Source organism: Melozone crissalis, unplaced genomic scaffold (genome assembly GCF_028551555.1).
Source record: "Melozone crissalis strain CALT ecotype California unplaced genomic scaffold, PUWL_Pcris_2 ptg000068l_1, whole genome shotgun sequence".
In the NCBI taxonomy this organism is placed as follows: Eukaryota; Metazoa; Chordata; class Aves; order Passeriformes; family Passerellidae; genus Melozone; species Melozone crissalis.
This window is the reverse complement of record NW_026535846.1, coordinates 4,703,179-4,729,203: the sequence shown is the minus strand read 5'-3', so window position 1 is coordinate 4,729,203 and position 26,025 is coordinate 4,703,179. Positions and strand designations below refer to the sequence as shown.

At 51.2% G+C, this 26,025-nt stretch overlaps 1 protein-coding gene across 9 annotated transcripts in view; it reads right to left on the bottom strand.

The window, feature by feature from the left end:
• ARHGEF9 (Cdc42 guanine nucleotide exchange factor 9) overlaps nucleotides 1–26,025 on the bottom strand; it is a 164,956-nt gene that overhangs the window by 95,104 nt on the left and 43,827 nt on the right. Inside the window, exon 1 of one of the 9 annotated variants that reach the window (XM_054289846.1) lies at nucleotides 25,201–25,349. The exons of 3 other annotated variants lie outside the window; for them this stretch is intronic. Coding sequence is in view for 4 of the 6 variants with exons in the window: in XM_054289842.1 (XP_054145817.1) it covers nucleotides 25,211–25,240 (30 nt within the window). In the remaining 2 variants the exon portion in view is untranslated. Of the gene's footprint in view, nucleotides 1–8,458; nucleotides 8,521–12,314; nucleotides 12,417–25,200; nucleotides 25,350–26,025 lie in introns of those variants that run through there. 5 more of the 9 variants (XM_054289842.1, XM_054289845.1, XM_054289843.1 and 2 more) reach the window with 5 other exon arrangements.

Below are 26,025 nucleotides of genomic sequence, written 5' to 3'. Positions count from 1 at the left end.
CTCCACCACTCACACAGAATTCCTGCCCAGGGAAAACTCCCTGTGAGGGAAGAACAGCCTGGCCTGACCCCTCAGCCATGCCTGGGAGATCTGGGGTGATCCTACAGAAACCCCGGGACTGCCACATTCCAACACCCCATACCCAGCACCAAAACCACTCCAGGGTGTTCCTCAAGACACAACAAGAGACAAATTCAGAGCAGAAAGTCCCAGGACAGCCCTCACTGCCCACCTGCCACACATCAGGGGGACATCCTTCTCTGGCCATTGCCAGGAAGGAGGAACTCAAATTGTGGGAGGAAGCTGAAAATAACAATCCAGAAAGCTGCAAACATCTGTAAGGCCAATGCTTTGCTCTACAATTCTGCATTGATTTCTTGCCTCAAATAGATTTCTAGATGGATTGCAATTAAAATGAGTTACACAATGCTGGAAAAACATCACTCATTTCCGATTCTGATTTTATTTTTGCATCTTTGCTTTCTAGATCCTTTTGCGTTTCAACAGCCACTCCTTGGATCTTAACTTTTTTTTTTTCTTTCCACTCTTCTTCTGGCCAAATTGCTCTGCATCCATTTTTACCTTTTATTCCAGCAAGGACGCTGCTGGTGGTGGCTCACACAGCCCTGGAACAATTCCCTGGGCAGTGGTAAAAATCCCCACTGTGAGCCCTGACTGCAGCTGCTGAGCAAACCCACAGAAACCTCTGAGCATTTATCAGAGGCAATTCTTCTGTGAGCTGCCCTGAGCCCTCAGGATCCCCTTGTCACATTCCTCCAGGACATCAATTTCCATCTATTGTCCTGATTCCTGCTCAGAAGCCACAGGAAGGGAGGAAAACGGTGAGGAAGGCTGGGCTGCAGGAAAAGAGATTTACTTTGCTGAAATCCTTGTAAAGGCAGGCCAGCTCCCCTGAAAAGGGCAGAGCTGCCACTACCCCTGCTCCAGCCCTTTGCTGGCCATTCCTGCACTGGGATGGACGAGGTGCAGAGCCCTTTTCTGGTTTTCTCTAATTTTCTCTTCTTTTCAAACAAGATGACAGAACATGGGATTTCCATCCAGGCAGCAGCAGCAATGTCAGACACCAAGCCCAGCTCTCCTGAGTTTCACAGAGTAGCTGGGACAGATTAACTAGAGACCAATGAGAGAGAGCAGGTTTAGAGGGGATATTGAGGAGAAATCCTAAATCCTTCCCTGTGAGGGTGGGCAGGCCCTGGCTCAGGGTGCCCAGAGAAGCTGTGGCTGCCCCTGGATCCCTGGAACTGCTCCCTGGATGGGACTTGGAGCAACCTGGGATAGCAGGAGGTGTCCCTGCCCATGGCAGGGGTGGAATGAGATGGGCTTTAAGGTCCTTCCAACCCAAACAATTCCATAATTCCACTACTGCATCATTATGAGCACGGCAGTCCCTTTGCACTTTGCCAACACAACCTCAGTCTGGAGCTGCTGTGAATAATACAGAGAGCTGCTGGTATTCCCAAGGCTTTGATCTTCATTTGACTTTTGAGGGTTTTCAGGCACCATTTTCATTTAAAAATAGAAGAAGTACTCAAGTATTTATACAGCACAAAGGCTTTAAAGGCTTTAAAACTTCAGAAAAGATTTTTAAGATGCCGGGATGAAGAATGTCAAGTATTATTATCGTTTGAATTTCAACCTGAGTTGGAAAAACCCTGCAAAGGTAAAACTGTCTGCAGGAGAAACAGAGAGGCAAAAAGGGCAGCAAAACCCATTGCAGTGATGGGGAGATGTTTCCAGATGTGGGAGACCTGTTCAAAGGAGGAGCAGAAATCTTCCCTGACCAGCTGAGAAAATCACTACAGACATGTCCTGCCTGTCCTGACAGAGCAGGAGGGAACGTGCCCCAGGGAACAATCCTCCTTTTGGGGAGAGGATGGCCAAACACAGAAGCTCAAAAAGGAAAGATTTGGGAATTAAGATGTGAGTTCATGCCACTCAGTCAGAGACAGCACATCCAGAGCATGGCTGGACTGCCTTGGGTGCCTTTTGTGCCATTCCTTTGTGCACCATGAGCCTCCCCTAGCTCTTTTTGCAGGCTTTGGGGTGAGAATTGTGGATACCCTGAGTGGTTCTGCCCCAGAGCTTAGGCCACAAGAGGCTCAACAGCTACTCCAAAGCTCCTGGTTTTACTGAGGTATTTTTACTTAATGCAGATTAATTTCTCGACAGCACAGAAATACCACAAAAGGCTTAGAGAAACAAAAAAGCCTCATTTAGATGAATTAATAACAGAGAGCAAGTGTATCATTATTGAAGGCTCTAAAGAGGTGCAGAGCTCTTCTCTAGCTGCAAAAACAGAAGGCTGAGCTCTGACGCTGCGTATGCAAAATATCTGAGGCCAAATGAATCTTTGGTGGAGCCCTGCTGACATCACTGTTGGGATCTCGGGTGGAATTCAAGATGCTGCTTTAAATGAAAGCAGGGAGCTCCTGGGTGGGAGCTCTGCTCTGCCAGGGACCCCCGCAAAGCCCCAGAGGGTGAGAGGCATTTTTCATCCATCTGCTCCAATCCCACCTGCCTCCAACACAGCGCTTCTCATCCTCACTTGCCAAACCCTTGAACAGGAAAGGGCAATTTCCTTCTCTACATTTTACAGAAAGAGAAACAAAGATGTAGAAAGATGAAAAAGCCCCTGCAGCATCACCCTGGCAGCAAGAGGTGGGGAACTGGGGGCAGTTTCCCCAAACCCCAGCCCTTGGAGGGCCCCATCATTCCCCACTTGCTCCAAACACTGGGCAGACACAGCTCAAACCAGGCTTTTCAATAAATAATGGAGAGCCCTGATGGATGGTGAACAGAAAAGTCCATCCCCTCTGCTGAGCTCATTAGAATTTCTAGTTGTAACAGAGATTTTTGGATTTAAAAATATAGATTTAAATTCTCTTGTCTCCAAACACCAGAAACTCGAGACCTAATGGAGATGAAGACAGAGTGCTCTGGATAAACACGTTATGCTGTCACCACCAATTGTTGTGTCTCTCTCAGTGTGCTCTGCAGCCCGTGGCTCACACAGTCCCAGCCAGGGCACGGAGCTGCCTGCACTCCTGCTCTCAGCCAGTGGGGCAATTTCAGCCTCCTTGGGAAGGCTTTGATATTGCAAAACCACAACTGAGCTTTCTCTGTGCTTGAAAGGCACCCACGGGCTCAGCCACTGCGAAAGCGTTTGCACTGCCCTGAGAGATCAAAGCCACTCAAAACCTTCCGCTTTTATCGGGCAAATTAAAAACAAACAAGGCCTTTCCTTCCTTTGCTTTCACTCTGCTAACGCCCATTCCCTTCCTAGGCTTTCCAGGCGTCCTGCAGGACACAGGGATTCCATGAGCAGCCTGGAATTAAGGCTGGCATTGGAGATGGAGGAGCAGAGCTGCAGCACCATGGAGAGCTGAGAGCACCCGCCCGCCGTGCAGGGCTCCGTGCCTCCTGCTCCCATCCCTGCCCGTGCCAACGCTCACAAGTGTGCCCAGGATTCAAACCCCTGGCATCCCTGCTGTCTGACTCCCTTGGATTTTTGTTTGTGCTCCTCTGCGTGTCCATAAAAAAATTCCTGCTGCTCATCCCCTCCCTGCCCGGCCAGCACGGAGCAAACTGCACATCCCTCTGATCCCTGATGCTCCAGCACAGACCCCAACGGGACCAGCCAAGTGCTCATCCAGCTGCAGGAGCCCTAAAACGGTGATGAAGCCCTTCTGAATGCTGTGTGGGCAGGGCACGCACGGCGAGGGAGAGGGGGAGAGCCGAGGAGCAGCAGCCCGGGGCTAAAAGCGGCTCTTGACTTCACTCTCCCATTTGGGAGTAGGTGGAGGAGGTGGGTGGCCGTGAGCAGAGGGGAGGCGGAGGGGGCAGCAGCTATTTCCAGCTGCACTCATGTGCCATTTCTCTCAGTGCTGAGATTTGAGAGAAAACAGCAGGAGGTGGGGAGTGGGGGGAACCAAAAAGGAAAATCACAGACTCTGTGCAGGAGAACATGTTAAGGAACAAGAGAGAAGTCGTTACCAACAGCACAGCCCTGAGATTCTACCAGTACTGGGGGGTTTAAAAATATAACAAAACCCAAGGCTGCCGGGACTGCTTCCCTGCATTGCACACAAGAGGATATGATGGAAATGACGCCACTGACTGAGGGGCCCAGGCCAATGTGTGGCCCCAAAATGATGGTAAAAGCTGCTGCTTGCAGAAAGCCTCGCTCCTAATACACTGCGAGGTTTTCTTGGCTCCCAGAGATTATGTAATATGTTCTTGCCTGCTGCTGCTGCTGCTGCTGCTGCTGCTGCTGCTGACTCATATTTTCCAAAATATATCTGGGAAGGAAAACATATGCACATGTGTTTTAATGCATAGGTTTCCCTGGCCATGTCCAGAGTGACCCACAGGGAGGTGCAGCACTGCCTGCACACATATGTACATGTGTGTGTGTGTCCTGACATGTGTGGGGAGGAGGGACAGGGACAGCCTGGCAGCTGCTGGAAAACAGAGATTAAAGCAGCACTGTTTTCTGGGGCAAAGCACACAACTCTACCACAGTGCAGGAGGGAGCAGGGGACAGGGAAGCCAGGGAGAGAGACAGCAAAGGGAGAAACACAGAGCACACGCTGCCAACAACCTCCAGCCAAACCTGGGCTCTGGGGACCAGACACAGACTCGTACTGAGCTTCAAATCAGCTGGGAAAATGGGCTTTGTGGCAGCTGGGGCCACGGTGACAATCTGCAAATGGCACTGGGCTGAGAGGGACATCGGGGCTGGCCTCAGCACGTGGCTCAGCAGGACCCACCCCTGCAGAGGGGTGCTGAGGGCAGCAGGGCCAGTGCTCCCTGAATTCCATAAATCTACAGCCTGCCTCCTGTTAATGCCTGGGAACACACTTCCCAGGCTCTGGGTATGCACTGAAGAAGCCAGGCTTCTCCTGGCTGAGCATCTCTAGTTCTAAGGCAGCCTGTTAGTCTTAAGCAAATTTGTTCCCAGCCTGCAGGTTTGGGAGGTTTAGCTCCTCTGCTCTATGCCTGGGTGCACTTCTAATTCCTTAGGAAAGACTTTTTGACAATTCTGCAAAACTCTCAGTATCCAGGAGCTTGGATCGATCTGCTGCTGGGCTTTGGAACAGAAATCCATCTCCCCTGGACCAGAGGAGACTGAAAATCTATGCAGATGTCAGCCCCTGATCACCACATCACGGCAGAAGCCTCGCACCGATGACAGCCCGGTTTCATGCATTGCCTGCTCCTTGTGCCTGTGTGCTCAGGAAAAATCAGGGGACAATTCCCCACACAGGGACAGGTGACAGTGCCCCTGTCCCTTCTCACCTTACACACACCTCTGGAGAGGGAACAGGCCTTCTCCTTCAGCCCTGCATCATCCTCATGCCCATACAAGGCTCTGTTGATATCCCCTGCCTTATGCAGCCAGCATCAGAGTTAAGACAATTCTATTTTAACACCTGAAACTTCATCAGAGCCAACTGTTCTTTCTTGTTCTAGAGCAACTTTAAAATGTTTCATCTGCATTCAAAACTGCTTCTATAATTGCTACTTTTTAACTTAATTCTCCTAGAACTTCACAAAAGAGCAAACATCCAGCGTGCCTAAAAGGCTTTGGAATAAACCTTAAAAACAAACATTAAAGATTGATCACGCTTTCTCAAGATTATACTAAAACTGACTGAAGCTCAACTAGATAAGGAAAGAGAGTTGCATTAAATTAATCAGCACCTTATCAAGCCAGGAAGAAAGAACTGCAGATAACAAGCCTTCCCTAAATTTGGTATCAGAACAGAAACTTCAGTGCACGACGTACTGAGAGAACCTTGTCAGATTTACTGAGCACAATACAGGGGAGTGGAGCAGCAGAAATAGCAGGGGAATGAGGTCCACAGAAATGCTTTGAAAAAACCCTGTTTTCTGGTAATGCCAGCAAGAGCTGATGCTTTTGTCAAACTGAACAATTTAATTTGACAAAACTTTTCCCCAGATATGCCCAGCAAATTAACCCGCTCCTATTGGGGTAGAAGACGGGTCCTTAGGGGTTTGCTGTGCACTCCTGTTCGTGTAGCTGAGGCCAGACTGCATTTGCGCGATGGCAAGGGAACAATTCCTACACAATTCTGTCCCTTCTGCTTTCCAAGCCCTCGGAGCTGGGCTGATTCCTCTCCCAGCATCTCCCGGTGTGAGCTGCAGCCACTCTCACAGCTCTGAGCTCCCGTGCAGGGGCTCAGAACCCCCAAACTGGCACCAGCAGCAGCTTAACCCTTTGGAAACTTTGGGACAAACATCCTGAGTCCCGGGGGTGAACAAACCCAGCCAGCAGCACCCAGGGATTTTGCGGGACGCCTGGAGAGGCTGCGGGCTCTCTGCGGCACAGGGCAGCGCATCGCTGAAAATCAGACACTGTCCTCAGCATTCCAGGCGGGACAGGAGGGGAGCAGGGCTGGGGACAGAGCCCTGGCAGGGAGCAGGACAGCCAGGCTCGCTGCTTGCCCGAGCAGGTGCAGCGGGAAGGACATTCCAGCCTCAGCCCCCGGCACAGCGCAGAGCCCCGGGCGCGCCGGGCAGCGACAACCTCGCTCCAGAAGGACAGGAGGACACCGGGGCACACACGGCTCATGTCACCACTGTGACCAGCGTAGAAATCCACTCGGGGCTTTAGCCAGGGACAGAAAATTGGGGCTTTATCCAGGGGCAAAAAGGGGAAACAAAGAGCCGGGCTGCTTTAAGCGGGGTGAGCCTGCCCTGCCTCCCCGGCACCCAGGGCGCGCTGCCGGCTGTCCCCAGCAGCCACAGGGGTCAGTGCCTGCCCTGCCCGGCCCGGACAGGTCCTGGAGCAGGGAGCAGCTCATCCCGGGAGAACAGGGATTCATCCATCCCTGGGAACAGCTCATCCCCGGAGACTGAGCCCAGCCCGGCGAGCAGGGCGGGCTCAGCGCGATGCAGCCGAAAATAGCCCCACGCCGGCTGCCAGCAGCCCATACGTTGTGTTATATATGTCTCAGCTGATGCAAAGGAAGGGGCAGGCGCTGAGCCACATGGCCCTTCACATGGGCACGGCCACACTCGGCTGCTCCCGGCTCCCAAATGCCCCAAACGCAGCCTCAGCCACAGTGCCCAGCACCAGCCTGGCCCCGGCGCTGCCCCACGGCAAGGGCTGCAGGAAAATGCACAAACCAGACCCCAAACACGGTGGCAAACAGCCTCCCCCACTGGCGAGCCCCGCATCCTGCTCCAGATCCCAGCCCCACTAACCCCATCCCAAAATGTGCCGCTCTGCAACCACTCCTTGCCTCAGTTTCCCCAGTTCTGTGACAGCACAAGGGGTAGCTGCCCAAAGCAGCACACTCCTCTGAAATTATATCCCCTTTGAGATCCAGACCTAATTCTTTAAATCCTTGCATACACGCACTCCCTTCATCCCCCAAAATTCTCTTTAATTTGGGTGGTGAAGCTTTCAGGCTGGCCAGCACAGCTCTGGGGGCTCCCTGCCCACCATCAAGGTGGTGTTTCTGACAATGCCAGAGTAATTCCCCGGAAAAGCAGGAATAAGGAGCAGATGCCACATGGCCCTTTGCTGGTTAGAGCCACCCCAGCCGTCTGCCGTGCTCGCAGATTAAGGCTCATTTCCACCCAGGAAAGAAATTCAACCACAACTAATAAAATAAAGACAATAAATCACAGTTCCTCCAGCAGCTCTTCCTCCAGGAGCATCTATTTTTAGTGGGAAGCATCAATCACCACAGCTCCTGCTGTCTACAAGAGCTCCAACGGGCAGAACCCAGGTAGGCAGAGCTGGGCCAACATGGGCACACACACGTTCCCCACCTGCACAGCCAAAAAGGGCGCACACAGGACAAGATCATGGCTACACCTCAGTGTTGTGTGATGTTCCTCTATCCCAGATGGAAAAGAGAAGCCACAAGGCAACAAAGAACAAAGGAACGCGCCCAAAGCCACACAGTAAATCCATGGCAAAGCCAGGAGCTGGCAGAACTATCCTCTGCCAGCCCTGGAGCCCCTGCACCCTCCTCAAACAGGACAATTCTTACACAATTATTAACATTTGGGAGTTCTCCTCAAGCTTCGCAACTTCTCCTCATTGGAGCCTCCACAGCTCCGAGACAAATCCTTGAGTTTTACCCAAATATCCCTCCCAAGGTTTCACTGGGAGAGACACACTGAGCACATTGTCACACCCAGCTGAGAAAATGCACAGAGGAATTGGAACACACAGGGAGAGATCACCATTCCAACACGGAGCACACGGACACACACGCAGGCAGGCACGGCACACAGACAAACCCAGCTGAACACACAAACCAAGCACCACGACAAAATGAAATGACAACACAGACAGGGGTTTCTAGTCACAAATTGAAACTAAAGCAACCAAAAAAAGAAAAAAAAAAAAACCAAAACCAACAAAACAACTAAAAAAAAACCCAACCAAAAAACTTACATGGATTTTTGGCAATTTTCCTTCAGACATTATACACAGCAGCTGGGCTGTGTACTGAATACCTGATCCAAAAAGAAATATAACCACATTATGCAAACAGATGGGGGCAGGAGTCAGGTGAACATGCAGCTCTTAATAACAGTCATCTACGGGCTGAGAAAGCACCTCTGCATTGCCACTGAAGGGCTGGCATCGGGGCAGATCTTCACTCCCTCCCCAGCAAACGCCAGGGCTGTGCTGCTGCCATCCCGGGGGAAAAGCCAAATGGCAGGACAGGGCAGAGCCAGCGCGTCACCGAGCTCGGAGCTGTCCCATCCCCTCCAACTTGTCATGTGAGGTTTTAAACAGAGGTGGGAAATAGCCAGGGTGGGGGAGGAAGCCTTTCGAAACCCGAAGGGAAAGCACTTTATCTGCCTTAAAGACAGAGCATTAGGAGCGCCGTGCAGGCAGGACAAGCCGGGATCATCCCCACGCTTAAGCTCTCAGGGAAGCACCCGGAGAGGGGCACATCCCCCTCTCCCTGCCGAGGAGGTGCCTGAATCTTTAAGACGGCGGATTGCTGCTCGGGAGAAATGGACTTTTTATGGACTGTGGGAAACGGGGTTGCTATGATACAGGCAGAGGCATTTTCATGAATCCTGTGGCAAATAACATTGAATCCTGCTTAAGCAGACAACAGCAAGGCAGGTCTCCCATCACCCAGCCTCAGCAAACACAGCAGAAGCACGGAAAGAGATTATATGCATCACAAATACGCTTTCTGTAGACAAATTTGTATTTTTTTCCTTTGGGGCCATATTTTTCAGAGGGTCAGCACTTTGATTCCTTTAAAGGAATGATCCCTGTGCCTCATCCCTGGGTCTGAGCATCCCCACAAAGGTGAAGAAACCTGGGGGAGTCACGGGGCCAAAGCATTCCCAAGGACCCGAGCGTGACCCCGATGGTCCCACAGAGCTCTGGGACACGTTAAGCTCCAATCCCAGGGAATTTCACAGCAGGCAAATGCCACCCAGAGCACTGCAGGCACAGTCCCTTGGGGGCACGGGGATCTAGAGGGGACTGGCAGCACCGTCACCCCAGAAAGCTCTCGGTGCTCACCGTGGGCTGAGCCGCTGTGCCCAGCTGGGCAGAACAGAGGGGCTCCTGCACCCTTGGAAATGCCAAACTGCAGCTGCCAAAATACAAAACTGGGGCTGGGGCAGGGCTGGAGAGGGGGACACTGAGGCCTGGGGTGGGAGACAGAGACCAAGCTAAACAAGCAGCCAGCCCAGCCCTCGCTCACTCTTTCACCTCTCGCTTCCTCTCTTTTGCCCCAAAATTCCATCAGGAAGCCCGAGATAATGAAAACAGTGCTGCTACAATAACGAAGTTTGCTGCTGCCAACTTTCCTATTGCTCTACATTAACTTTCCTTCTTTAACTCCACCAGCCTTCAGGAGGAATAAAAGGCAGAAAGTTGTAATAAAATCACAGGAATTCTCCCAAGCAAGCACGTTCCGTGACGGGAAGAATTCAGCTCCCGGCGCTCCCTCCCAGCAGCTGAGCGTGCACAACCCCTCATCGTCCCCATGCAGCCCCAGCACAGCCCCAGCACAGCCCCCAGGGATGGAACCACAGGGGAGAATGCAGAAGGACCATGGGGCATGGCAGGAACATCCAGCACCCAACACACACCATTCCCAAATATCCCCCCAGGAGTATGAGCTCTGGATCAAGGAATGCACCCAGGAAACCGCGGCAGGCGCCGGGCATTCCTCGTAGAAATCATATTGAAAGGTAAACCTTAGTGCCAGAGAGCCCTGAGAAAATAAACATTCAGGCACAGCCACGGCCCATTGTAACTCGCTGGTCAGTTTTGGGGTTGGGTTTTTGCTCATTTTTCCAGCCTTTCTCCTCCAAATCCCTCTGTCGCTCAAGGCTGTTCCCCTGAAAGGATGATTTTGGCTGCTGTTTGATCAATTCCCTCTCCATGGTGATCTCAGCTCATTTATTACCTTTCCAGGAGATTCTGCAACCTATAAAACTAATGACACAGAATGGCCAACAGGCAAATAGAGCAAATTTGAGCTGTTTAACAACCCAAACCATCGTCAGCATCAATTTTATTCACTCGATTTTTTTAGGGAAGAAGATTGACTCAGTCTGCTGTGGAGTGAAGCAGGTACCTCCTGCAGACAGCTACAAGTGCAGAGGGTGAACGGAGCCAGCAGGCACCACAGCATCCTCCTGGGCTTGGATCGCTGGCTCTCCCTTTCCTCCCCACTAAAACAGGCTCCTGCCCCACAACAATTTTGGGGATAATTGTTCCTACCCTGGCACTCAGGGAAAAAAAAATTTCTCTTTTATTTAGAGCTAAAAGCACTTTGAAAGTGCCAAATTTGCAAGATTTAACTCCGTTTCCAATCATGCCACCATGGAAAAGCCATCGGCTCCCGAGCCCTGCTCGGCATTTAACTCCCAGCACACAAACCTCCATTGGGAAATAACTCCATGTCTCCATCTAACCTCCAGCTTTGTCTTTATCTATCAGTTACATGATTATTTTTTTCCCAGAGGACATCAAATAAATAATAGACTGCTGGAATAAGCATGGACTAATTAAATTATCAAGGCAATAAAATTCCAGTGACCATCAGCAAAGATAAAAACATTTTCAAACTGATATTTTTGTTTGTTTTAAGCAATTCTGATTTTTCTGGAGGGTGAAATAATATATTTTAAAAATCATGAAGACCTCTAACAGAAGCACAGAACAGAGATACATTTTCCAGAGGAAAAGGCATTACTCTTTCCAGACATTCCCTTCGTATTCTCTCCAAACTTCTCATGCTGCCACTGGAGCCCCCAGCCAGCCCTGCTCCCAAGCTGTAAACATTGCAATTTCGGGCTAGAAGTACCTCTAACTGCTGGACACCTTTCCAGCAAGCCCATAATGCACAACTTAGCACTTCATTTTCCAGAAAATCAATGTAAATAAAGTCACACGAAGCAACCCATCTCAAAAGCTCGTTATCCTTGAGGTGGGCAAAGATTTTTCTTAGATACATTCCCCAAAATTCTATAAATACACACACACATGAAAAAAAGAAAAGCAAGCCAAAATCAGATCTCTAGAAAATCAAAGCAAAACTCAACCCCTCCATATCTGTTGCTTTAGCAAAGAAAAACAAAGCTTGTATTTCCCTTTCTCCCTTTGATCTTTCCTTCCCAATTTGCAGAGACAGAAACCACATACAACCAGAATAAAAACCCAGCAGGTTATGTTTTGGTGCCTCTCACATCTCTAAAGAAAGGAGCTGGGTTACATCAGTGTGGACATAGAATTTGGAGGCTTTGGGGCTGAATCTTCAGAAATCAAATCAGATCATCAAAGCAACACAGATAAATACAGTAAGTAGAATTTTTTTTTTTTTTTTTTTGTGGCTGAATGTTATTTTAGCAAAGATTTAATCCTTTAATAGGATTTCTCAAACACCACCCTCCCCCCCAAAAAATGCCCACAGCTCGATTCCGTTGCACACAGCAGCACCTCTCACCTGGCACCTACACGGTTACTCTCACAGACATTGCACATTAACTGCTTGCTAGAAATCGCACACAAAATGACTTATTATCAACTTGAGCCTCTATTTCAAAGGAAAGCAAAACAACACAGCCAGTGCTCACCACAGACAGACCATTTCCACTCTGCTGCTGCCTAAAGAAGCACAGCTCTGTCTCGCTAGCACAGAACCACGGAGCACTGGATCACTATTATTATTATTTATCACATTTAAAACCCCGGCAAAAGCAGCTACACTTACAGGCATACTTAAAAGACAAGACATGACAAAAGACTTAGGGAGAGATAATAATACCAACGTCATACATATCACAGCGAGGCCATGTTGAAGCTCAACGCGTTTCCCCCCTCAGTAAGAAATCTCTCTCTCTCTTTCTCTCTCTCTCTCGCCTTTCTCTCTCTCTCTCTCCCGCTCGTGCTCTCTTGTTGAATTGCTAGTGGTAGTAGTAGCCCCCAACAGCTCAGGAGAAAAAATCCATTTAACGAGTGCCCAGGAAGAACATGAGTATGACATTCACAAGCAATAGCACCACAATCACTGCAAAAACGACCACCGTTTGAACATCCAAGGTCATGGTGCAATGCAGAACACTGTAGTGTTCGAGGTGTGGGGCTGGCAGATTTGGAGAAGTCAACCTCTGCTCTGTAAGACTGTCCATACATCCACCATGCTAGAATAGAGGAGAAAATGTTCCTGGTTTTGGGTTGGTTCGTAATGCTTTGTGCTCTGCCTTTAGTTTCTCCCCTATCTGCTGTCTCTAGCTCATTCTGAGCCCGCTACGTGAAGCATCATCACAACCAGTGAGCACTCGGGATGCAAAATCCTTCCTTTAGGAAAAGAGCGAGCGCTGTCTGCAAGCTTCTCTCTCTGTCTCGTCCCCCCTCTCTCTCCGGGTCTCTCTCTCGCTGGCTGGCTCGCTTTTTAATTCGTCAAGCCAGTGCAGATACGGAGCCCGTGTGAGTGTGACAGCTCTGCAAGCTGCTGCGGCTGCATCCCTCGGAGCGAGGCGGACCCTGGCGCATACTAATCAGCTCCAGTGACCAGGCAGCGACGGCATCCTGGCTGTCACTCAAACGCAGAAGGAAGCGCTGGCTCCATAAATACGCGAGGCTTCCGCCCGCCGTGACAGCGAGCGCCACGCAGCCGCGGCTCTGCCCCGCGCTCCCGGCGCGCCGCTCCCGGATGCTCCGGCCCGGCGGCTCCGAGGCGGCTCCGAGGCGGCTCCGAGGCGGCTCCGAGGCGGGTCCCAGCGCTCCGAGCCGCGCACATCCCGCTCCGCACCGCCCCGGGATGCGGCTGCCCTGGAAGCGCCCTGGAAAACGCAGCCCCGAGCCCGCTTTCGGGAGCAAAGCGGCCAAAATAACGAAAAGGCAACTCGTGGTAACCTGGGAATTCGCTGAGAGCCTGAAATGTGGGAGTGGGGCAGGGGGAATCACGGTTTAGCGCTGTGCAATCGTTCTCCCATCACGAGTCCTATAATATCTCCCCTCAGCACTGTGCTGGCTGTCTCCAGCTAAGAGTTAAACTGAATTCTGACTCTACAGACAGAGATCTATAAAAGGGGGGTAGGACAGATGGAGGACCTTTATTCCTTCTGCAGCAGCCAGAAATGCTCATTCCTACATTAAAATCACACACACTCAGAGTTTATGGTCCAGGTGCCAGGTGCTATATCCCAAACCCCAGTCTCAGCTCCCAGAACCAGCAGGTACCTCAGAGAGGCATCACAACGCACACAGACCAGATACACTCAGCTGGAAAAAGCAAATGATTTTCCAGACAAAGACAAATATAGAAATGCTGCCAATGCATATGCATAATGCACTAAAATGTGCATCCGGGGGCTGAGCACGGCACCTTCCAGGAAAGCTGCGCCTCCGAACGCTCCCACACAGACACGAGGCCAACAGGCACCACACAGCACCTGGTCTGTTCTCCTGCAGCAAACGGGGAGAGCTGGGCAGCTTTTCATGTCTAAACCTGGCCAGCTTCATGCTTTAACCCCACCACCAAGGGCAGCCTGTCCTGCAGTGTCCTCCCTGGGGAAGGGGCAGGGGTAGGGGTTGATGCTCCTGCCCCATCCTCCAAAAATTTGAGAGATCCCCGGGGAATGCCCCATGGCCTCTCCCTTTATTCCAATAAAGCCAGAATGGACTCCTCTGTCTCCTTTTTGGACATAAACCTCTGGTGTTTGTGGATTAATTTTCATAACAACACCAACACCAAACCCAGCTGTTCAATGCAAGGCTTGCTTTCATTTTCTTTCTTTGCCAGAGAGCTCCCTCAAAACCAGGAGGGTCCTGTATCCACCCCAAACACCAACAAAGGAGAAACTGGGTCTTCACAGGGCTTCCCTTGATGGCCTCCACTCTGGTTTGTGCCAGACCAGCACTCAGCCAGCACCATCCTGCCCATTTCTGACCAGCTCTGGAGCATGTGCAGGCTGTGATGTGTTTGCAGATGCAGAGGCTGGGCTGTGTTGAGCAGCATTAGAAACAAGAACAGTTCTGGTTCCTTATGTGGTTTATTTTGGGTGATAAGTGCCAGCCAGAGACTCCCTCCTGCTCTGTCCAGGCAGGGAGTTTCTCATGCAGGAGGGCAGTGAAAAGCCCTTTTTCACCTGTAAAATCACAGGAGGCTCCTTTAAAGCTGCCCCAGGCTGCCCTGTTAGCACACAGGCCAGGCTGGATCCAGGTGATGGATCTGCCTCACCCCCAGCTTCCAAACCTGCATTTTCTATCAAGGATCCATTTTTAGGATAGCCAGTCTGTCTGATGTAATTTTAGACTAATCAGAATAGCAAACATAGAATGATTTGGGTTGGAAGGGACCTCGGAGATAATTTTGTTCCAACACGTAATAGATGTGGAATATTTATTATTATTGCTACCATCCTTTCCCAAAACAACACAGGCAATTTTCCAAACCATAACCTGAACTTACAAAAACAGCCAGGAAATTCCAGTTTCAATCTCAGAAGCAGACACGACTTCCCCACAACATACAACCAGCCTGAATTCAGAGGGGTTTTATGGTCACTTTATCTTTTCCTCTGAACTGCAGTGAGCACAGAGGGAGCCTGGGTGTGGAGCCCAGAGGAAATGTTAGAAGCAGCCCGGTGGGGATGTTCTGCTGGTCCACACCCCCCCAGGGCCTGGGGACCCTCAGCAGGCACAGCCCATCCCTGGCTCTGCCTCCTGGAGGTGCCACAGCGAGGTTTCAAGGCAGAAGCCCTGCAGGGAGCCTGGGGAGCCAAAGCAGGGCAGCGGGAGCAGCAGGGGCTGGGAACCCTCCAGAACAAAGGTGCACACCTCACACATGCTCACTGAGCGCTTCCGGAGCCCAACGGGAGGGATTCACTGCCAGCACCGAGCCTGGCAGCGCTGGGCTGGCATTCTGCGAGAGCTGAGCCACTCAGAGCGCGGGGGAGGGCACGGATTACAACAGAGCCATAGAACCACAGCCCCGCCTGGGCTGCCGGCCCCAAACCCCACCACGGGAGGTTGTGGGGACCCCACTGCTGTGCTGCCTGCCCTGAGGAGCCCGGGGGATGCTGCACCCGGGGATGCTGCACCCGGGGGATGCTGCACCCGGGGGTGCTACACCCGGGAGGCTCAGCCACAGCACCCCCTTCCCCAGGTCCAACATCCCCTAACAGACCAGGCAGGAAAGCCCCGGGTGCCTCCCCTCACCCAGGGACACTTTTGGGGCTCCAGAGGAGGCTCTGTGTATGTAACAGCAGCACAAACAGATTTACTGCAGAGAAGCTTCTATTTAAATGATATTCGCAGTATTCCCAACAGTACCTGCTGCTTTATATAATTTCCCATGCCTTTTGCGTGCACTAAATGTTAATTTTACTACGAAAATGGATGGTACCTTCTCTTAGAAGCCTTCCTGATAAAGCACACCTACACAGCAGGGGTTTATATAAAACCACGGTGAAGTTGAACTTCATAGAATTCTTTGTGGGAAGTTTGGTCTAAGGTTCTGTACAGAGCGAAAGGAGGAAGGGGAAGATTTGTATCAGTTACATAAACCACACATCCCTCAGTGCACAGAACACGCTACAGGAGCTTTGGGAACACGGTTTGTGATACAGGACCAGCCAGGGTTTGTACTGGACCAGAAGGGAGGGAGGAATTTCAGCACCTCTGCGAGGGACAGCAGCGGGGAAGGAGCCGGGGAAGGAGCCGGGGCTCCGCTCACATCGCACCCATCCCGCTTTGTACCCGCACCCAAAGGATGGACACGGGTACAGGGCAGGCAGTTCTGGACACCCGAGTAACAAACAGGGGGCCCTACACTGGCATTAATTACAATACAGAAATTCTGCAAGCCAAGGAAGCGGATGATGCCAAATCCTCCCGTGCGGAACGCGCCGGGCTCAGCCTTGTGACCACGTCTCCCTCCAATGGATGTCTCCAGTAATCAGCACATCCCTCTCCTTGCAGCTCGGCAAACACAGCAGCCAGGGTCTGGGGCTGCAGTGCTGACAGCTCCTGCACTCCCCGAGCAAGGACAGCCCCCAGGTCCCCACACCATGAGGTGCCAGGACAGTGCAGGGGCTGGGGCTGTGCACGGTGTCAGCCCCAATTCCCTGTCCTGATGTCAGCCCCAATTCCCTGTCCTGCTGTCAATCCCTGCACAGCGTAACACCCTCCACTCTGGGACAGGCACAGTGCAGTAACTTATTTTAGATGCCTAACCTTGGAAGAGGAAACTCAGACTAAAGATTGTGTCACAATTACAAAGGAATATCATGTCTTCATTATGTTGTGTTTCCCACTGTTAAAACTAACTGAAGCCTGACATGAAGAAATGTAAAACCACACACACAAAATAAATCAGATAGACTCCTCAGAGGCAGTCTGGAGAGTTAGATGTTCCTGTGGCAGGGCTTGTACCCTGCTGGGTTTCCTTTAGACTGGTCAGGGCTCTAGTCCATCATGAACAATTCCAATTGACCATGAGGAGCAGAGTTCTGTCCCAACACATCAGCTCCACCTTCTATTAACTGAGAAAATGAGCTACTAAACTCTTAGCCTTAATTAACCAGAGAATTCTGGCCATGCTAGTGTAGGAAGCAGTGTGGCAGGGCCCTGGGATGGGACAGGAGGAGCCCAAATCTGCTGCCCTTTGGCCAAAGGAGCTGGGTCTCAGTGAACTGGGGGAAATTTCACACAAAGCAGTGTGGCTTGTGATTCTGAGCAGGAATAAAACTGGTCTGGATGGATGAAATCCATGGCCAAGGGGAAACCACTGCTGGTGGCTGTCAGCCCCAAACTGCTTCAGCTCCTTTGTACTCCCACCTGGAGCACAAGCTCTAACCTAGAGCTTTCTGGCACCATGAGGGAAGTTCAAACTTTCCAGCTGAATTAATCCTGCCCCCCAGAAGGAAGAGGCAGCCGTGGTTCCCAGGGATGTGTGAGCACCTGCTCCTCCATTCCCAGGGATGTGGAGCACCTTCTCCTCCATTCCCAGGGATGATTCCCAGGGATGGTTCCCAGGGATGTGGAGCACCTCCTCCTCCATTCCCAGGGATGTGTGAGCACCTCCTCCTCCATTCCCAGGGATGTGGAGCACCTCCTCCTCCATTCCCAGGGATGTGTGAGCACCTGCTCCTCCATTCCCAGGGATGTGGAGCACCTCCTCCTCCATTCCCAGGGATGTGTGAGCACCTGCTTCTCCATTCCCAGGTATGTGGAGCACCTGCTTCTCCATTCCCAGGGATGTGGGAGCACCTTCTCCTCCACTCCCAGTGCCCCACACTGGGTGCTCACAAATGCTGCTGTGACACTGGACACCAGGGGGTGACTCACAGAGTCCAGCAGAGATTATAAGAAAACCATTAAATTATTTTTTTCCTAAATCTAGGCAGGAATTAAGCTCAGGGTTTCAGAGATTAAAGGCCAGTGAGATTAGGATTTGCTGTTTCCAAAAAGGAGGATTTCCTTAAGCTGGGAGTTGCCTCTTTTTCCTTTCTCTTCCCAGAATGCCTGACAGAGCCCTCTTTCCATCCTGGGCCAGATGGGAGGCACCAGCCTGAGAGCTGCAGAGCTGCTGCAAAGGCAGATTTTTTTCCTCAGGAATCTCCATAATCTTTTATGTTTATGAAATAGCTTCATGGGAAGCTTTAAAAATCCCCAAACGCCTAAAAGTCCTTACCCAAACTGCAAAATGGAGCAATACTTGTAGAGACTTGGACTTGGGCCTGATTTTGGCTGTGAAAAATCAACTTTCCAGTCACCACAGTTCCTTGCCTGCCCACTCCATCCCTCAAATGGAAAGTTTCCTCACTGTCCACATGAACTTGGCACTTTTTTCCAGTAATTTCCTCTTCCTAAAGGACTGCAGAAGCTGAGAGACAGCAAAGCAGCAAAGTGGGAGAGAAGGTGGATGTGAGAGAGAGCAGGGAAGGACCACATGAAGCAAGATGCCTGGAGTGCTGGAAAGAGAAGAAATTCAGTTCCTAAGCCCACTTCTGCAATGTTCTGAGCACACAGGGCACTGCTGGAGGTTGAATTCAGCTGCACCTGCATGACCACCTGGCCAAGAGCTGCACAAAAAGCTTCCCAAAAAGCTCAGAGGCCATGGGGAAGGACCTGAGCATCTCCAGGCCACTGCTCCAAGCATTCAGTGAAAAAACCCACACAAATTGCACCCAAAGATGGGCAGCAGCTGAGCCACAGCAGTGATGTCCCCATGGAATCAGTGCCACAGCCTGGGACACTACACAGACCATGCTGAAATGGCACAGAGAGCCTGTCAGGGGGGGTTAAGTCCATTGTGCTCCTCTGGATTGCACTGAGAACAAATCTTCTATTTTTAAATTGACTTGAACTTAAAGCATCGAGACAGGCTAAAATCTCCTGCCCCTGGCAATGGTGGAGGAGTGCTTTCTGCTCTCTTTGCATCTACTGCACACACCAGCCTGCACTCCAGAAGCATCTTCAGATTCCCAGTGGTGAAAAAGAAAATAAAACCCCCTCAAATCCTGCAGAAATCAGATGTGGTAACACCAATTACCCTGGTCACAGAGAAAGACTTCAGGGGCTGAGCAAGTTCTGTTTAAAAGGACCCATCTAATTCTGATGCTCAACCTTATGTAAGCTCTCCTTGTCTGAAAAAAACCTCAGCCTCTGGCCTAAAGGAACACAGAGACCTTTATTCCTTAATTTCATTTCTCAACTTTTGGGTTCACTGTTGAGCCTGGAAAAACGTGAAGAAAGCAAAGCCCAAAGTGCAGAAAAATGCAAGCCAGGTCCCTTCCTTGGGGGAAGACAAGTGCTCCCTCCAGGCACTCTGACATTAAATTACAGAATCTTCACATCAGCACATGTCTGGGCAAAGTGCTGTGTGAAAAATAAATTATTACATGCTAGAAACTAAATTCTGAATTCTGAATTCAGGGTCAGTGTCACCCAGAGAAATTCAGCTGCAGAGGCACAGGGAAACTCTTTGGCATGAAAATCAAAGGGTGCATTTCAGCACCTGCAAGGGAATGAGGAGGAAAAGCAGTCGGCCAGAGCTCCCTGCGGCCTCCTCACCCCCCTCCTGTGACACTTGGCTCTGGCTTCCCTGGGCTTCTCCTCGTCAAGACACTGAGAAAAGGAAAAACCATCTCATTAAGAAGCTGACCCATGGGTCTCATGTTCTTCACACAAATTAACCCAGAGAACTGGATGTGTTTCACAGAAATCCTTTTCTCCCCCTCTCTCTGCCTCCCAAAAAAAGGAGAGGGAACAGCCTATTGAATCTGGCACTCTTTTAATGAAGAAAACACTGCAAGCCAACCTAATGAAGTAGGAATTCCAGATGGATGGCAGTAGGTGTATGAATAGAACATAGTGCACTCATTTTTATCAGCAATATCAGCATTAAAAAAGAACTTTAGAGCCTTTCTCTACTTTTTTTTCCTTTCTCCCAGCAAGGCAGGTGAATGCCAGGAGGCTCCATTCCCTCTCCCAGCTCAGTGGGATTCCTTGCAGTGACTGAGCACAGGCTGCTGCCTTCCAGGAACGGCCAGCACTGCCCTCCTGCAGTTTGTGACAATGTGTGACAGCCCAGGGGACAGTGGCTGTGCCAGAGGGACCCTGGCTGTGAGGGATCACAGGGACAATGCCCCTGTGTGGGACACAGGAAGGCACCTGGTGCTGTGCTGGCACAAGCAGCACATTGGCAGTTCTGTGCTGGGGAGCAGCAGCACCAAAAGGAAAATCCAGGGGGATGGAGCTGAGGTTTGTTTTCTGCCTGGAACAGGGCCCTGCAGGAGTGGTGAGTGCTTCAGGTGCTGCTGAAACAACCTGGCAGACCAGGTGTGGTGCAATTCACTGTGTGCCCAGCACTATCCTGGGTCACACCCAAGGAATTCTGCAGCGTGGCAGAACGGGAGGGAGGGGCTGGGATCCCCTCTGAACACATTTCGGTACAAGAGCACAACTCCTTGGCTTCACTGGGAGTCACCTGAGCTCCAAACAAGGAATTCTTTACTTCTCATCCACACTAAGCTGGAGTTGCCCCAGCCTGAGCCTGCACTCCTGCCTTTCCCAGACACAGCACTCGGCCAGTCCCTACCAACACCTCTCCTCTCCCTGCCCATATTACATAATAAGCATCTTTATTTTTTTTTTCATAAGTTGTCTTTTCATAACAATAGAAACTATTGGAGCCCGAGATAACTTGATGAATTTTTCCTATTATCTAAGAGCTTAGTCACTCAGGGAATTAGTCATGTTCAAAATAACAGCCAGGCTCAAAGAGATTCAGAGCAACCATTCCAGAGCAGAAGCAGCTAATGTCATAAATACATTAAGATGTCAGCTTGAAGCATTTCAGAGATTTTTCAAGAAGTGTTCAAAAAAGAAAAACCCTTTGATGAGATACAAGGAAATCAGGTTCTCAGCAGTTAAAAACCGTTGTGCTTTGCAAAGGCTGCGGTGCTCAAACACAAACCCTGAGCAGGAGGGACAGATGGACACGGTGACCACATGGGGTGTGTGGCTTCCCAGCAAGCACAGCCCGCTCAGAGCTCCACAAAATCCTGCTTCCTATGCCTATGGCACCCTCCCAGGGTTTTCCAGACATTCCTGATGTATGTCAAGAGACACAGGAGTTACTGGTGTGTCCCTTATGCAGCAGGTGGGAACCCCATGGAAATGGAGCCAGGCCTCCTCCCAGCCCCTCCTGGGACTGACACAAGGACAATCATCGGCATGGAGCAAGGATTTATCAAACATTTTTATTTACCACAGCATCAGCTCCTTTTTAACCTGGATATTTGGCAGAGCAGCACCAGCAGGAGGCTGGAACCCCAAATTGGGAGAGAAATGGAAAAGTAAACAGCAACTATGTAAGAAAAATCCCACAAAGAAATGCATTTGGTGGGATGGACCTGGGGCTTTGGGGGCTCCAGCAGCACCCACAGAATTCTCCACTGCATGCAGAGCTCAGGCAAGCCAAGCAGCAACCTCCAGTGACAGGAGACCTGCATGAACAGGAACAAACTTCCAAATGTCCCACTCTGCTGGAAAATCCCTCCCTGCTGAGGCCACAGGGCATGGAGAGCAGGCAGCATCCTCTGCAGGACACCCACAGCACTCAGGAGCTTGCTGGGGCTGCTCCAGCAGCAGCCAGCCCTCCCTGCTCCCTTTGATCTCTGCAGGAAAACTGCTCTGGGCCTCTTCAGTCCCATTTTCCCCCAAGGCCTGGATATCACAAGCTCCTCTTTCCACCCTGCCCTGGCCTGGCAGCTCTCCACCAGCTGCTTTTGCTTATCCAAACTTTCAAAACTGAAAGTCAAACTCAAATTCCTTTTTTCTACTTCTCTTTTCCAGACTTCACATTGAGATTTTTAGGATTGTGGAGTGCAAAGAGTACTTTGTGCTTCCAATACCCTGTGATTTTCAGACTGTTAAGTGAGGAAAAATGCTGCTGACCTGCCCCACTCAGAGGCATCTCTACCACTTGCAGCTTTTGGCCCTTTGATTCACTGAATTAATTTTCACCATATTTTGGGTTGTGATATTTACAAGTTTACTTTTTTCTTACGAAAGAAATGGAAAATATTGACAGCAGCTTGATTTTAAGTATTTCAACAACAGGCAGTGTAAAAGTATCATTATTTATGGCTGTGGAAGAAAAAAGCTGGGACTGCACCTATTGAAGGTGATGGCTGCACTCACCTGGACTGTCACAGGCACAACATTAAACCCAAAAGAGACCCTTTGTGAGGAAACACCATGGAATATTTGCACTTGTGTTACCTGAAATACAGTCAAAGACTTGGGAAAAAACTCTGCCCTTGTCAGATAAAAAACTATTCCAGAAGAGGCTGAATTTTGTCCTGATTTAATCCAACTCATTTGATTACCATGCTGGATCAATACCCTCTGAAGAATGCCAGACCAAATAATCATTGCACTCACACACTGCTCAGATGTGCAGATTGATTCTCATCACTACCAATGACAATTAGCTGCATTTTTCTAGATTAGGAACAGATACTAGAGAGTTTAGCAACGTGGTACCAGTGAAGCATGGAAAACACCCCCGTGGGATGCCAGCATAATTGGCAAAAGATTAATTGTTTAAAAAATGGGAAGCAGCACATGCAAAGGAGGGAAAAAAGAAGCTCCAACAGCTTAATATTATGGAATAATAGCTTGGATTTAGGGGCTGATTTGGGAAAAAAACACCTGCCACAAGAACAAAAGGTACTATCACTTGTAAAGCATTAGTGACATGCTTCTTAAAGATGAGTAACTCTGAGTCTTGAACCCAAGCTGAGAACAATAGAAAACAGCATTTTGAATAAATCAGTGCTGTGCAGAATTTGGGAGAAACTAGGCTAAAATCCAGGTTTTGACCAATGTGCCTGAGCAGAACAAAGTCCAGGGGTGCTGCCAGAATAAATGTGTATTGCTGGTCTTCAGCAGCACAGTGAAAATAATACTGGAGTTAAAAAGACAGCTGGAAAACCACACCAGAGACTCAGTGCCCATGGAAATGGGTCCAGTGATGCTCAGGATGAAAGGCTGAGGTTCTGCACTGCATGGGAGGCTGTGTGAACAGAGCAGCCAACCTTCACTCAGGAGCAGAGCTGGCTGGTAGTTCCACAGCACATTTTAGCCAGCAGACTGAGGTGATAATATTCCCACTCAATTACTGAAATGCAGCTGATGTGGAATAACTCACTTGTTTAGCACAGATCACCAAATAATCAATATCTGAAGTACTAAAATTTCAAATAACTTACCAGTAGGGACAGCAAGGAAATTGTGCATTGGAGGGAATATTGTTATCCACACTAGCACTTGGCCAGGACACCTAGACTGACACATCTTGTCTTGCTAAAAGAGCAGAACTTGTAGGGACCAAATGTTGGCAGGACCTTGGCTTTAGGTGCTCCCAGCATCCCTGTGCCCCAAGGGCAGGACCCCTGACCCCTCGGGCCATCCATGCCCAGGGACACAGACTCCTCACCACCAGGGACTGCAAACACCTTCACAGGATTTATCTTATTTGGTTCAGTTTCACTTTGCTGCTTTGAAATAATTTTTTATTTTCAGATATCTGGAGATATGTGGAGTATCTCCAAACACCGCTGAGGCTGCTGAACTGCTGTATGAAATACAGAAACCACAGCTCTCTCTTTTATTTCTCCCTTGTTAGAGGGAGCAATATTGGGGAATTCCTGCTACAAAATCAACTAATGGAGTTTTACTTCCCCCAAAAAATCTCTTTTATTACACCCTACAGTAACCACTGTAATTTCTCTTGAAAAGAAAGCAAAGATTAGACTAATGAGAACAGAATAACACAGCCGGCAGCACAGAAGGGACCTGGGAAGATGAGAGGGCAAGAAGGCGTCAAGTCCTGCGCTGGGGCAATTAGGAAAGCACTTTGTCCTGCAGCAAGCCAGTCCCTCCCCAGCGGGGCTCAGCAGCCACCGGGGAGAAGGGGGAAAGGGAGGCAAAAGCCCCATCCGGCTTCACTTTTATCCCTGACACGGGGCGGGACAAGGAGGACAGAGGAAAGACTCCCATCCCTCCGGGTGCTCCGAGGGTGGAAGGCGGCAGCAAAACCCCCGAGGTGCTGCTAGGTGCCAGACAAGCCCTAACCAGGACCCCAAACAAGCGCATTGTGCTGCAGGCTGCTGCCTACACCGCACAGGGCACTGCCAGCACCGGCGGAGCCCTGCGGGAGCACAAACCCCCGGGCCGTGTGTGTGAGGAGCGGGGAGGGCATGGAGAGAACGGGCAGCGATCCCTCCCGAAGGCTCCCCGCAGGCAGCAGCATCTGCCCATGCCCTGGAGCCGAAACGCGGGGGCTGAGCCGGGTGACGCCAGCTCGGCCTGAGCCCTGTGCCCGAGCCGGGAGCAGCCCTAGGGATGGGGGAGCCGGACCAGCCCTCAGGGATGGGGGCGCCGGACCAGCCCTCAGGGATGGCCGAGCGGGAGCAGCACCGAGAGAGCCGAGAAGGGCAAATCCAGCAGCACCTGCAAAGCGCAGCCCCGCACGGAGCCGTGCGGGAAATGCCAGTGCAAAGGCGGGCTGGGGCGGAAGGAGCATCTCCGAACACCCGCATCGCTTCCCGGGGAAGTTTCTCACTGGGCTGGGGGAACTTCCCCGCTTCCCCCTGGCCATGCAGCCCTCGGAGCCGGCTCGGCTCGGCTCGGCTGGCAGGGCGGCAGGAGCTGCCTTGGCGGCTGTGCCGAGCCGGAGGAGTGTCTGTGTCTGCCAGGCTGCTGCAGGCGCGCCCAGGCTCGGCACGCCGGGCTCCCCCCGCACCGCAACTCATCATCGGGCGGAGGGGCACGGTGACAGGTCCCGGCTGCCCCGGGCACAGCCAGCCCTGTGCCGGCACTCCTCTCCTCCAGTGCTCTCCCACCGCACACCCCACACGCCGGGGAACCGGGCAAACCCTGTGCTCCCCCCCACGAACCCACCGGCTCGCCCTACGGAACCCCCTCCCACGCCCCGAGGCATGCCCACCCTCCTTCCTTCCTTTCAATTCCTTCTTTTGCTCAGCAGTTTGGGAATGCAGAGTCTATAAAATGGCTACAGAGTGATCAATGGTTTCAAGGACAGGGAGTAAAGGAGGAGTCAGGAGATAGGACGGAGGTTCATTTCCCTGTCAAAGTACTGCAATAAGAGGAAAAGAGAAAGACATAGCTACCTGAACTCACCATTCCTGTTCCATCCCTTAGCCACTGCATCTTGCTTCTGATGATGTCCTTATTATCAGGGAGGGGAAGGAAAAAAAATCCCTACTGCCTGGCGAGAGCTGGCAGGAAAAAAAAGAAGCCCCCCACCCCCACCCTAGCCTGGAGCTTTCAGTCAGCCATCCCTCAGCCCGGCAATCCCGTGCCTGTCAGGAGCACGTTATTAGCAGCCTCCTCACTACCTGGGATTTGTGCTTATTTATTTCAGTCACGGACCGAGGGATTTGAGGGGAGGGGGATGTCCTTTTTCTTTCTTTTTTTTTTTTTTTTTCCCTGCCGTGCTTTGAAACTCTGCAGGAGGGGAGGGGAGTGGAAGGGAGGGGAGGGAGGGGGGAGCGATGCGAACTTGGGGAGGGTCCCCGCGGGCACCCCGTGCCTTCCTGCCGGGGCCGGTCACCCTCGCCCCCAGCGCTGCAGGACGCCGGCTCTGCAGAGCCAGCACATGCTCCACGCTCAGCAAGGGCTGGGGATTTTGCTGACGTTCAAAGGGCAGCAGGTTCTCATTCTGCTCTGCACATGAACAAGGATGAGTCCCCTTCCCACTGACAGCAAAGCTCTCGGCCCAGCCCAGCGCTGCACCTGCCCGGGGTGATCCTCCCCCAGCACCGGCGCCCAGCTCCCCTCTCCGCCTGTTCATCCCCTGCCTGCTGCCCCGGATTTCCCCCACTTTCTGGCCACAGCTGCACACTTAAGAAAGCAAACACACTCGCTAAGCGTTGCTCATCGATCCGGCCACCCACCACGTCGAGGGAGAGGAGCTGGCGGTGTCTGGCGCTGGT